The 14898-nt window shown below is 31.5% G+C and overlaps 1 protein-coding gene across 1 annotated transcript in view; it reads right to left on the minus strand.

Annotated features, from left to right (window-relative positions):
• Positions 1-4178, minus strand: part of LOC136075999 (uncharacterized) — a 52853-nt gene extending 48675 nt beyond the window's left edge. The window contains exons 1-5 of the mRNA XM_065789457.1: positions 4056-4178; positions 3865-3917; positions 3755-3785; positions 3522-3604; positions 3388-3450 (exon numbers count right to left, since the gene is read on the minus strand). Of these exons, the coding sequence (XP_065645529.1) occupies positions 3388-3450; positions 3522-3604; positions 3755-3785; positions 3865-3917; positions 4056-4112 (287 nt within the window). The 5' untranslated portion in view covers positions 4113-4178. The remainder of the gene's footprint in view (positions 1-3387; positions 3451-3521; positions 3605-3754; positions 3786-3864; positions 3918-4055) is intronic.
• Between the last annotated feature and the right edge of the window lie 10720 nt (positions 4179-14898).

Raw genomic sequence — 14898 nt, forward strand, 5'->3', positions numbered from 1 at the left:
CAAGCAATCAGAGAGTGTTGGCTTCTTATCACGACAATTATAAATGGTAGTATCATCAGCAAACAACGCCACCTTAGGTGTGCGAAAATCTGGAAAATTGGTAATGTAAATTAAAAAGATTATAGGGCCAAGGATTGATCTTGTGGACCCCCTGAAGATACAGAATAAGAAGAAGAGTGCTGTCAATTGAGGACAACTTTTGTACTACGATTGGAAAGGAAGGATTTAATAATCTTAAAGATGTTACCAGATACACCATAAGAAGAAAGTTTATGGAGAAGACCAGTATGCCAAACTTTATCAAAAGCTTTTGAAATGTCAAGAGCGATTGCCTTAACCTCTCCACCTTTATCTAATGCACGATAAAACCTATCGGTTATTACTGTTGGCAATTTAGCTACAGATCGAGAATCCATATTGATGGCAATATGATGGCCGTATGTTGGCAATTTAGCTACAGATCGAAATCCATATTGATGGTCAGAAAGTAAGTTATTAGATTCAAGATGAGAAATTAATTGTTTGTTAATTAAAAATTTAAAAACCTTGCTTATGATAAGAAGAAGACTAATGGGACGGTAGTTAGACAAATCAGATTGCTATCCAGAATTTTTGAAAATAGTGATAATGGATGCCGCTTTCCAGCAGGCTGGAAAACAAGACTTTGATAAGCACTTCTTGAATAGTTTTGAGAGTATAGACGACAGCTCCGGAGAACACTTCTGCAAGACAATAACAGGTATGTTGTCCGGGCCACACGCTGTGGAAGAGTCTAAGCAGGTAATCACTTTAGATACAGAAGTTGGAGTGAAACGAATGTCAAGCAATGAGTACACATGATTGTTAGCAATATCAGGTAGACCGCAACTAGTGGAATCAAGAGATGATATTGAGGAAAAGTTTTAAGCAAGCAATTCAGCACTGTCTTTAGGTGAGGTGACAAAATCTAAACCATACAAGAGAGGTGGAATTAAAGATTTGCCCTTATTTCCCCACAGTGTGAGGAAAACCATGGAGGAGGCTTGACCTGGAACTGTCGAGAGGGAACAAAAGATTCCATGCCAGCCTGAATCCACGGAGTTACGTAAGAAGCACATTTGTCGACAGGATTTCTACCCAAGGGCCATCACAAAGAAAATCACGGAAAGAATTCCAGTCAGCTTCAAGGTAGTTGTTAGAGGTATGATAATAGGGGGATTCAGTAGATGAAGAAGAATGAGATATTAGGTGAAGAGAGATCAAACTGTGATCAGAAGCACCTAAGGGTAAATGTGGAGAAACTGAGCATTGACTAGAATCAGAAACAAGACATAAGTCGAGTAGATAAGGTAAATGGTTTGGGTTGTCTGGAAAGCGAGTTGAAAAGTTGACTATTTGAGTTTGGGATTGAGAAAAAATTATGGGCTTTGATGCCTGCAGATTCACTGACACTAGAGCCAAGCCATCCAGTGTGATGAGCATTAAAGTCACCGACAACAACAATATAGGCTGATAGATAAAGAGATATATAAAGGATAATATACTCAGATACTTCTAATAATTTGAAAATTGTTATTAAACTTGGATTTTATTCATTTTTTATTTTAATTTTGACTTTATTTTTTAGTATGTTATAGCTGTCTTTATTTTACTTGCTTGTATTTTATAAGGTTTTGACTACAAGATCTTGTGAATTTCTTTCAGATCCTAGCTTATGTTTAATTGTTAGCAGTAAGTGTATATATGCTTATATTTATATATGTGAGTGTTTTTCTTACTTTAATTATGCTGATATTGGAATCTATAATTGTTCTGTGACATTTTAATGTAAGCGTAACAAAATGAAAAAAATCAGAAGAGTTTTCAAATTTCTTTGTTGTAATGATCACATATATTATTTGCATCTATGTTAATGTTATTTTCACTTTTTTCGACAAGGAAATCTACAAGATGTAAACTTTTTGTTTAAATATATAATTTCAAAAGCTTTTTTTTCTTTTATCTTTTTACCCATGTTTGTCGTCAAATCTTTAATTCTTTCTATTTTTTTAAACTACACCAGCTGGCAAACGTTCAAGGTTGCAGTAATCTGATGAGAATAAATACTAATAACATTATTTTATTGCACTTTTATACACATTTTCTTCTGAAATGGTATTAAGTTTATTTGCAATTTGTGCTGCTTATCCGCATTTTGATCCCAGAAAGCTTTGCAAAAAGTTTATTAAATCTATTTTTATAACCGCAATGGTACCATATTAGGCCATCCTATTGACCCTAAAATATTTCAGAATCACAAATATTGATTTATTTTCATATTAATAAGCCAGTTATATAAATGAGGTGGAAATTTTAAATATTGCTTTAATACCTCAAGCAATATCCATTTATTGAACATCTCATTTTACTGTATAGACAACGTTACAAAGTTACGTTACATTATAAAGTATCATTTTGTAAGAAGTACTTTTATTTCTAAGTTGTGTATAAATTTAAAGTTGTATACATCTTAAAAAATATTTTTTTCTTTTTCTTGGTTCCAGTTGTCCAAAAAAAAATTTAATGTAAAGTTAATTATTAGCAAAAATATTAAACTAATAGCTTTTTTGAGCTTAAAGAAAACTTTAGAAATGTTTTTAATTTGTAAAGAAGCAGAAAATTTCACTCGCTCAAATATTTCAAAAAGTGTGTTTTACACTGATATAGTTTAAAAACTAACAGCCAATTATAATGAATGTGGGCGAAGTTTCAAAACGATATAATAATGGGTAATAAGGGTTTGACACAACTTAACACCTGTTCTGAATAAATTAAGCAAAGATTAGTTATATAAAAATATATATATATTAAATGAATTAAGATTACAATAATTTTTCGTAATTTCGGTTTGAAATCGAATGAGGTCTTCTTTCTATACGAAAACAATAAAAACTTATAAATATAGAAAAGCTTACTAGTGGAAATAATGTCTAAATATAAAAAAAATTACGTTGTTAGACTTACATTATTTGCCTCTGCCTCTTCCTCTTCCCCAGCTACTGCTTCCACCACCGCCTCCGCCACCGCCACCGCCTCCACCACCACCTCCTCCACCACCACCACCACCACCTGCTCCGCTTCCGCCTCCACCACCACCGCCGCCACCACCTCCACTGCTTCTGCTACCACCTCTCCAAGGATCAGCAAATTCTTTTCTATATCAAAAATAAAATTCAGTATTATTATTATAATAATATTAATATGATAAAAAGCACATTATAATAAAGATCTTACATCTCTTTTTTTCCGTAACCATAACCTCCGTATCCGCCTCCATACCCTCTTTCTCTGTTAAAATAAAAGAAAACCTTGCGTTGTTTAAAACTTTATTCAAATAAGAATTAATTAATAATTTTTAGAAATGCTTACATTTCTCTTTTTCCGTAACCATATCCGCCATATCCACTTTCGCTTTTATCTTCAACTTCATTTCTAGGTTGAAGATAAAGTAAGGTTTCATGTTACATTATAAATAAGGTTTAAGTTAAAGCAACAAAACTTACATTTCTCTTTTTCCGTAACCATAACCACCACCGTATCCTCCACCATAATCACTCAGTTTATTTGAAAATAATTCTTTGTTTTCCTAAAATAAAAAGCATTTTTTTAAATTAATTTCAAAAATTTTCAAAAAGATAAATTAAAAAAGCACTGATTTAAAAAAAAAGCTGATAAATTCCGATGAAAGTTTGAAAAATGATAAAGAAAAATAAAATGCTAGTAAAATAAATGTTACTTCTTGACTGGATTCATCTTCGTTATCGATTCTAAAAGAGATATTTTATATGATAATTAGTACTCTGTAAATTTTAAATTACCAAAGCATTTAAAATTAAGGATATTCACTTTGTATCGGCAACGTTATCTTTGGCATGCTTGAAAGGAGCTGCTTCACTCAGCTAAACAAGAGTCACATATTTTTCAAAATTTAATATAATTATTTAAAAAGAATAGTATTACGTTATTAATAATATAATATACGTATTATTATATTTATATAAATATAAAAATAAGTTATATTCTTTAGTTTTACTCACAAAAACTTGAAAAGAAATCAGGAACGTAACAAAAATGCACAAGTAGTTCATTCTCATTGAACGCCACTAATTTTATTTGATTTAAATTTTTTATCCTTTTTATACAATTCACTAAATTATCACGGAAACACCCTGAAAGTAATTATTTAAACCAAAAACTCGCATTAATTGGAAAGTGGTAATTTGCAAACAAAAGAAAGTTTCCGACTTTAATTAAATACAATTTAGATTTATTAAAGTAATTAAAACACCTACGAAGTACGTCACTATTCTTATCCTTTTTTAGTTTTGAGCAAAACGTATTGCGGTAAAGTAAATTCACATGACGTTTTGTTAACTACTTTTAGAAGTTTTGTTGAATAAAGAGAGTTTAATTTATTGAAAAAAAAATAAAGGAAAATACACCTCTTCTCTTAGAATATTTGTTTTCAAAATGACCGGTCTGATCGCATTTCTCAATGTTATCTTTTATGTTATCTAAAATAGGTTATAATAAAAAATAGTTGCGGTAACTACTTTTTTTTATAACCTAGTTTATTTCAGTTCTTCTCAAATTACTTACTCTTGGTCGTGATTAATTATGCTATTTTGTGAGATGAACTTGCCTTCTACGGATTTTTGTATGTGACCTTACCGCAATCACCCGGAAGAGCATACACAACAGTGTTTATGGATTAAAACTTTTTTCCTAATAGAATGAGGAAGTTTTTTTAGTTTCAGTGTTTTTTAAATGACTAGTTCATCTGAATTTCTATATGCTATTTTTGCAAATCAAATACTTCTAAACATAGTTTTTCTTTTCTTCTTTAAATTAATTATCTTTTTAGATCCACAGAAGACAAGTTCTGCCCTTTATAAGGCAGAATTTTTTTTCTGCGGATCATGGTATGTAGCCTCCGTATGGCAATTAGCTAAGGAAGAATAGATATAGGGTAAAACCACAAATATTTTATTAGCTGTTTCAAAAAACTATAATTTACAAAATTCGTTTTACTATTCAATGTTTGAGAGTTTGGATGTTCAAAACAAACGGAATAATAATTTTTAGCCTACTTACGAGGTTTTACAAAGTAAGGCACAGGGAACTCCAGCATAGCTAATAAATCACCTCAAACAAAATTGTTTTGATAGATTAGATTGTTTTTTATTAAAGTGTGTCTTATTTAAAAAACAGTATGTGTCAAAAAGTATGCAGTTCACTCCTATCATTATAAATAACCTTTTGCTTTTTAACGGTTTGACTGTGAAAAACATGTTTAAGTTTAAATTTTATTGAGCTTTTTTTTTGGTCATTTTTGTACATTATCGAAACTAATATAGGTAAAAAAAAAATTTTGTTCAATGCTTTATTATATTAACTTTTTGAAAAATCTGTTATTTAGGTTGTTACGTTAAAACAGTTAATTACGTAATAAGTTAAAAATTAACTCCTTACGGAAACACCCAAGGGTTTTTATCTAACCAAGATTTACCATTGATTGAAAAATGGTAATTTGAAAACAAAGAAAAGTTTTCATAATTAGTTGCATATAATTAAGAGTTATTAAAGTAATTAAAAAGCCCATAAAACACATCACAGTTTTTTAAGTTAGACGTGACTAAGTGTTACATATTTCATATCTCATTAAGCAAATTAATTAGTTGTAAGTAATTAATGTAAAATTGCACATTCTAAGATCCAGTGCATTATCTGTCCGCTATCTATATGCTATCTTTCTAATTCGACTTCTTCAGTTTGCCACTCTAATATCCTTCGTTTTTCTTAAACTCACTTATTCTTGGTCCGTCAAAGCTGGATATGATGCTCTTTCGTGAGCTGGACTCGACTTCGCGGGCCTTGGTATGTGCTTTTTATATGGCATTTTCTATAGCTGGAGGAGGATAAACCCCAACACATGTTAAAGAGAACAGTTTGTACGAGAATTTAATAGAAATTGTGAACAACAATACCGTTTTTGTAGTAATCGAATTGCTAAACATTGAAATGCGCTCAGTGATGTAATACTAAACTGTTCAAAAACAGATTTAAACGAACGCTTGAGAGTTCAATAGTCCATTTATGCCTTTAATAGGATCTGTATTCTATTTGCAACTTAAATATTATTATTATTATTATTATTGTTATTATTACTATTATATATATATATATATATATATATATATATGTATATATATATATATATATATATATATATATATATATATATATATATATATATATATATATATATATATATATATATATATATATATACAAATACTGGAACAATAAAGTATTTTAAATACAAATACTTTAAAAGTATTTAAAATAAAAATACTTGTAAAAAAGTGTTTAAAATACTAAATACAAAATACTCTACCAAAATTTACTACTATGGTAATTTTCAAAATTTATTTTTGTCATTGCTCGAAAGGAATTATTAGTCATTATACTACATTTATATAAAAAATATCATTCATTCAGTCGTCCACATTTGTTTTTAGCAGCAGCAGTTTTTCGAACATCTTATCACTTAGACTTAGCCTAGGCGTTTGTATTTGTCCTGGTGTGCTAAACAGTCGTTCAACTGGAGCCGACGATGGTACAGTGGTATTGAATTTGACAAACAGTGACCAAACAGTCTTATACTTATTCAGAGCATTCAATGTTGTATCTTTATCATTCAAATACAACATGCACTCTTGATGAGCACCATTTGTTGCACCTGCATTTGGAGTATCATCGTCACACCAAGGTCTCTTTCGACTGCGGTTTCTTCGAGAGGATGACGGGTGCCATCGACGTTTGACATTGAGTATTTGTACGTTGACTTGTTACATCCGCGCCCAACATGCATTACTTTGCATTTCTCAACGTTGAAATGCAAGAGCCAAATATGTGACCATTTCACTGCTCTGTCAACGTCATCTTGGAGAGTGATGTTGTCCGACTCCTTTTTAATTATCCCTATTATTTTGCTGTCGTCGGCAAACAGTTTTATATGATGAGTAATACTGTCCGGCAGGTCGTTTACAAATATTACGAATAGCAATGGGCCCAAGACCAAGCCTTGAGGCATTCCACTAGTGACTGCTTCCCATTCAGAAGTAATGCCGTTTATAACCACTCGTTGATATCGATTGCTTAGCCAAGTTGCGATCCAGTCAAGAAGAGCACCTTGAATACCGTACGCTCTCAGCTTATGAAGAAGGCGTTTATGTGGTACTTTGTCAAACGCCTTTGCAAAGTCTGTGTAAATGACGTCTACTGCGTGTCTGCAGTGAGTTGCTTCCGTCATGATATCGCGAGTTTCTAAAAGGTTTGATACACATCCCTTACGATGAACAAAGCCATGCTGATTTGGAGAAATTAGACCATTAGCAACGCAGTGCTCCATTATTCTTTTTTGTAAAATACTTTCCATAATTTTGCAAGGTATGGAAGTGAGCGAGACTGGCCGGTAGTTGGATGCTTTAAGCCTACTCCCCTTCTTGAAAATAGGTGTTACATTCGATTTTTTCCATAGTTTAAGAACTACACCAGTTGCAAACGAGCACTTATAGATAAGCGAAAGAGGCTTGGCAAAGGTAGCTGAATATTTACTAAGGACCCTTGGATGTAATCCATCGTAGCCGGTTGATTTTCTTTCATCAAGGTTGTTTAGGCATTTTTGTACTATATTGATAGAGAAACTTGGTGGATCGATGACACAAACTGCTTCAGTACGACTTTGAAAGCCTGGCATTGAACCCTCGGGCTCTAAAACAAAGACTGATTGAAAATAGTTATTTAACGATGCGCTTATATCGCCGGTATCGGTTGTGATGTTGCTATTGACTGTTTCAAGCGATGTAATGTTGTTACTGACGCTCTGCTTGCTTCTTACATATGCATGTAAGCGTTTAGGGTTGCTTTCGGAATCCCTGACGAGTAGCTCTTCGTACTTTTGCCTACCAGCTTTGACCATTTTTTTAACTTTTTTGCAGGCAATGCGATGCGATATTTTGAGAAATTTATATATATATATATATATATATATATATATATATATATATATATATATATATATATATATATATATATATATATATATATATATATATCTATATATATATATATATATATATATATATATATATATACAGCACTCTTTTTATTAAAAAAATAAAAAAAATTTGTGTTTTATTTTGACTGCCTTATGTACATAAGAAAAATGGAAATTTACGAAAATATGGTTGACAGCACAGTCTAAATATAATCTGGCATCACTGCTAGTTGCCTGTATCTAATTTAATTTATAATGATGATTCAAAATAATTTTATTAAGTGCTAATAAATGATAAATACATCTTTTGATTATTGATAAATTTAAATTAATTAATTTGAGAGTCCATTGTGTCTGCTAATAAACCATCATGTGCAGCAAACTGAAAAAGACAATTGCAATTTAAACGAGAAAATGAAAAGTCTGCAAAGGTATTTACGAAATATTTTCAAGTAGAGTCCATGCAAGGTGAAGAAGTTGGCCCTTTTTCATTAGTTGGTAGTAATTCTTTTATGGACAAGAAAATGAAAGAAACGCCTAAAGAAAACAATCTCAAAACAACAGGGCCAACGACACAGGGGGTACGTGTCCCCCTCCCCCCCCCCCACACATACTTTTTTTCTGTACCTTTTTTTTTTCTTTCGAGACTGGCACTATGGCCAGTTCCCCTAATTCTAAAATTCGTGATCACATATTTTATGTAGGAATTGATGTAGAATTTCACCTTACAAATGTTGTTGAATTTCCACAAGATCATAACAATTGTTGTTTTTTGGAAATCATTATTGTACAGAAAATTAAATGACGGTGAATCTTATTTGCGAACCTAACTATTTATCAAGTTCCGATGATTATCTTTGTGTTTGTTGTAAGCTTTATTATTCAGACCAACTGCGCCACGGCCGCACAGCTTTATTATTCAGATAAAACTAAATCATCATCGGACAATGTTGGTTGGCCACTGTTGTAATCAATTAAACACATTAATGAATATTTGAAATGGCATGAAAATTCACCCGAACATTTAAAGTGTTTTGGTAATTTCTTTAATGCTTGTTGCAGGCTTAAAACAAATAAAACTTATGATAAAAATTTGCAATCTTTCATTATTAGAGAAAGAGATTACAGGTGACTTGTGTTAGAATGCATGTCCAACATAATTTTGTACCTATTGAAAAATATTTTATCATTTCGTGGTTCTTCAGACAGATTATTTATGAAACTGTTGAGCGAATACTATGCAACTTCAAACGAGGGTTTACAGCGTATTTCTTCTAAAGAATCTCATGTAAACTATTGTGGAAAAACAATTCAAAGTAAGTTAATATCTTTATTGGCATCCGGAATTTAAGACAATATGTAAAGACGAGCTGGAGATGCGAAACATTTTAGTATAATTCTAGACTGCACCCCTGATGTCAGCCATACTGAACAACTCTCCTTTACATTAAGATTTGTTGATATTTTAAGCAATGAGATAGATATTAAAGAAAATTTTTTAACTTTATTTGAAATTTTTTAAAAGTTGTTGGAAGGTGTAAATTTAGATTTAATGAGTTGTAGTGGGCAAAGATATGATAATGGTGCAAATATGAGGAATAAAAATAAAGTTGTACAAGCTCGAGTTTGTGAACTAAATCCAAGAGTTTTTTTCATGCCTTGTGGATATCATTCTCTAAATTTAGTTATAAGCGATTGTGCAACATCTTGGACTGAGTCGATATCATTTATTGGAATTGTCCAACGAATATATATATTCATTGGATACTGAAAGATCATGTATCCAATTTTACAGTTGAACATCTTTGTGAAACTTGATGGGAAAGTCAAATTGAATGTTTAAAACGAATACGGTATCAAATAGTGGAAATTTACGATGCTTTAGTAACTATAGATTTCATTAAGAATAATGCTTACCATACCAATTACTGTTGCTTGTGGTGAGAGAAGTTTTAGCAAATTGAAGCTAATAAAAAACTATTTACGATCTGCTATGAGTAATAAACGATTGAATAACTTAGCTATATTATCGATTGAAAAGGAAATAGCAATACAGTTAGACATAACCGAAATAATTAAGAACTTTGCCGACTTAAAGGCTAGAACAATTAACTTTGAGTATAAAATTTAAATTGGTTCTTGTTTGATTTATATATAAATGATTTATGATTTGTATTTAGACCTTAATATCCCTAGTTAATTAAATCCTCCCTTTAAAAGGCAAAATGTTGATATTTATTTTTTCACATTAGGTTTTATTTAATAACTAACAAGTTGCCTACAAATAAAATGCATAATTCATAAAGGGTGCAGTTTAAATCCTTGCCCGGGGCGCTAGAATTCCTTGGGCTTGCCTTTTATATATATAAATAAATCTTTTTGAAATTTGTTTTTGAAATTTTCCTATCAAAAATTGAAATATAGAAGTTTGTAAACCAACAACAAAAGATGGTTACTTTATATAAGAAATAAAAACTTTTAATAAAAAACAGAATAAATATCTAAATATAAAATACCTTGGAAGTACTTTATATAAGAAATAAAAACTTTTAATAAAAAACAGAATAAATATCTAAATATAAAATACCTTGGCACAGCAATTTCTTTTCTTACACTGTGAACAAAAGAGACCACCAGATTTAATGTCAACGCACTCATCTAAAGTCTTTTGAACATAAAGGTTTTTGTTCTGTAGGTTTAGAAAAGTAAGTTTTTGAAATCTTGACAAAGTGTTATAGGTCAAAACCGGGGCATAAGGATAAGTCTAAGGGCGGACTTTGGCCCATTTATAAAATTGGAAGTCATTTTTTAAAAATATTATTTTTATTTGTAGTTAATCATTTGAATCGAATTGTTTAGATTTTTTAACAGGGAGCTTGTGCTCTTAAAAAAATAAAAATAAATATTTTCATTTAATTTCATACATAAATAACATTTACAACTACATAATTAAAAAATATCTATAACAGTACATCCGTATCAATACACCTATGACTAATACATGAATTTATATACACATATTTAGATACATAAATGTATATACACATAGACATGAATATACATACATTCTCATGTATGTACAAAAAAATATACTTGAATGTTTATATATCATGTATATATGTTTATATATCATGTACCTATATGTGTGCATCTGTGGCTAAATAAAAGAAGTGAAAATCACAAAATCTCTTCTACTAAAAAACCATTAATGTTGACAAACGCACTTCTTTTACCAAGTCACACATACAGTATTGGACAAAATATTTGCAACCAACATCGAACAATGCTAAAAAGTGTTCCTAATTTTACATGTCTTAAAAACGAAACGAACTATACTGCCACAGCAAACAGTTCGGGAGTATGGAGTCATAGCATGCCATGACATGAGCAATCAGCTGACAGGTGACAGCATACAGGCAGAATTTCGTTGACAAGTGCCATTTTGCAGCGGACAAAACAAGTGCAACTTTTTCGGTTTGTTTCATTTTCTTAAGTCTGGTCCGTGTCAACGTCACGGAAGTTTTTTAATAATTACAGGAAGTATCCAGAAGTTTCCAGAAGCATGCAGAAGCTTCCAGAAGTTTCCAGAAGAAGCATCTGGAAGCATCCAGTAGCATCCAGAAGTATCCGGAAACATTCAGAAGCATCCAGACGCATCCAGAAGTTTCCAGAAGCATCGAAAAGAAGCATCTAGAATCTTCCAGAACAGGTTCACACAGGTTCATTTTACTATATAAGAGACATGTAAATCGACATGTAATTCAGTCAGTATATGGAAGTCAATCAGTCAGTATTGTCAAGACAGTTTATCGAAGTGAGTTTTATCAAAGTGTTTTATCGAAGAACATCAATACAAGAAGTGAAATACAACAAGTGTTTCATTTCATCAATACAGTCCACATCCAACCAAGAAGTTGTGTTCCACAGAGCATTATTGTATCATCACAAGGTAAATGTAACACGGTAAGCCTTGAGAAGCGTGACTATTTTTATTATTTTTATGACTTCAAGTGCAAAAATGGCTCCCGACATTCTTGGATTGGAACTAAGAAAGAAAATTATTGGCGATTACGTAAGTGAAATGTCACAAAAAAGTATTTGTGATGATTATCGCGTGAAAAAATGGACCGTATCAAGACTATGTTCCAAATATCGTTCTACGGGGAAGTTGGCAGCAGATAACTAAGGTGGAAGACCGCGTTCCACCACTTCTAGAGAGGATTCTATGATCGTCAAATCCGTCAAGAAGGATCCATGGATATCATCAGTCGAGATACAAAAGCAATTAGAGCTGCCTGTATCGGACCGAACAATCAGACGACGTGCTGTTGAAGCCGGATTGTTTTCTCGACGCCCTGCAAAGAAACCGCTGATTTTACTAAAAAACCAGAAGAAAAGACTCCTGTTTACTACATCTCATATTGACTGGAATGTGCAGAAATGGCGAACTGTCCTGTTCAGTGATGAATCGAAGTTCAACATCATTGGGAGCGATGGCATTTGCCCTGTACGTCGACCGGCCGGAAAACGCCTCAATTTACGTTACTGCCATAAGACCGTGAAGCATTGTGGAGGCAATGTAATGGTCTGGGGGTGTTTTTCTGCTAACGGTCTAGATCCAATACATTGAAACGATGGAATAATGGACCGTTTCATGTATAAAAATATCCTGAAAGATGTTATGTTACCTCATGCTGAATGGAATATGCCAATAAAATGAGTTTTTCAGCAAGACAATGATCCGAAACACACTGAAAAAGTAGTCAAGCAATGGTTTCAAGACAACCACCTATCGGTGATGGATTGGCCGCCTCAATCTCCGGATCTCAATCCTATCGAGAACCTGTGGGAGATTGTCAACCGCAGAATTAATTGTGAAGGTGTTCGTAATAAGGATCAACTGTTTGAACAAATCCAAAAGGCCTGGGCAGCGATTCCACAAAGTTTCATTGATCACCTGATCGAATCTATGCCTCGAAGATGCAAGGCTGTGATCGAAAGCAAAGGATTCGCCACGAAATATTGATAGCGAAATACAGCTTGGTCAACATTTTGTCGAGTTGCACTTGTTTTGTCCAGTAGGAAATCAACTTTTTTTAAACTTTTGATTAATTTATTAATTTTCGTGTACAAATAATGAACTTTGTGATGAATAAAACCTGAAGAACTTTGTCTTTAAACAGTTACATAGTTATTTCTCTAAATTGAAAAAATGCAGCACTTTTATATAAAGAAACAAAGTTAACGTTATTTGGTTGCACTCGTTTTGTCCGATACTGTATATACGTATATATGTACATACAAAATTTAAAGAAGCAAAATTTAAGGAAAGAGTAAGATCAAGGGAATAAGAAAAAATAAATTATATATTATCATTTTCTTAAAACTTAAAAATTTAAACTAAGATTTAAAAATAAAAGTAAATAAATTAATATTCACCCTAGAAATAACATAAATAAATTAGTATTACTTCATAGAAATAAAGTAAATGAATAAGCAAACGCCATAGAGGTAATACCATAATTAAGGTAATAAAAAAAATGTTGATACACTCAGTGACATAATTTTTGTATTAAATATTTTTTTGTATTTGACTTTTATTTATTAAAAACATTTATCGGATATATTAAAATCTATAAGTAAGAATGCCTGATTTTATTCATTTTTAAACTGCTTTATACTAGTTTAATATACATTTACAATTTTGGAAAACATTTTCCACAAGTAAGGTCCACCATGGCCTACTATAAATACACGGCCGGGTTTGTTGGTTTTTACGGAAAAAATTAGGAGGCCAGTTTTTTTTTTTTTGTAATTATTGTGTTTTCATAGAAAATGCTGGAATAATAAAAATATAAATTATTAAAACAAATAAACAACTGTTTAAAGTTCTTTTTTATTTAAAGTAATATAAACATTCATAAAATCACAATAAATTTTAAAATACTGTGAAATTAACAACAAGAAATAGATTAATCATTATGCTTTCTTTTTGTTCTCTTTGATTTAAAAGCAACAATCTCGTCTTTTCTTTTTCCACCATTGATAATTATTTGCTTGTTGTTAAAGTATATGTTTATAATTATATTATTAATAAATATTATAGCATTATTAAAATGCTGAGGACACATGAAGATCCCTCCTCTTCCGAGATTCTGGAGCTTTCTTGCAGCATATCTGATATTATCAGCATTTAAAAATAAATTTTCTTGAGCCTAATCTAGTTTAGCAAAGCAATGGGATATATATGATGCAAGATGTTTCCCAGGTAATTGAAGCCCCCCTCTAGAGAGCAAATTTGTATACTCAACACAAATGGTGACCTTTTCATGATTTAATAACGCTTCACATTCAGAACAAACAAATTTTTTAGAGATTTTTTTTATAATAAATCCTGCAATGTAGGTTGCCACCTCCTTGCTGTCATCGTCTAAATCAATCTCTTCAAAATCGATTTCACATGAAAGATTTGGACTTGTCTCTGGTTTAAGATTTAAATCCCAGTAATTTATATCTTCTTTCATTAGAGATTTAATTTGAAGTATTTTCTCAGAAGATTCAACTTCACGTAAACCAACAAGAAAACGACCTCCACTCATTTGTCTATATTTTGAAAATCGACGTTCTAGAGGGTCACTTTGGAAACGACTTGTTAAAATGTAAGTATAACCTTCATTGAGTAAATCATCACACAAATTAGCAGAACTTTTTAATGTTTTTATCATAGCATTTGCTGTTTGCTTGCTAAGAGTAAACTTTCCACACTCCTTTAACTGTTTTATTTGCCATTCATTAATCCACTTCGAAAAACAACGTAA

Source organism: Hydra vulgaris, chromosome 02 (assembly GCF_038396675.1).
Source record: "Hydra vulgaris chromosome 02, alternate assembly HydraT2T_AEP".
Classification (NCBI taxonomy): Eukaryota; Metazoa; Cnidaria; class Hydrozoa; order Anthoathecata; family Hydridae; genus Hydra; species Hydra vulgaris.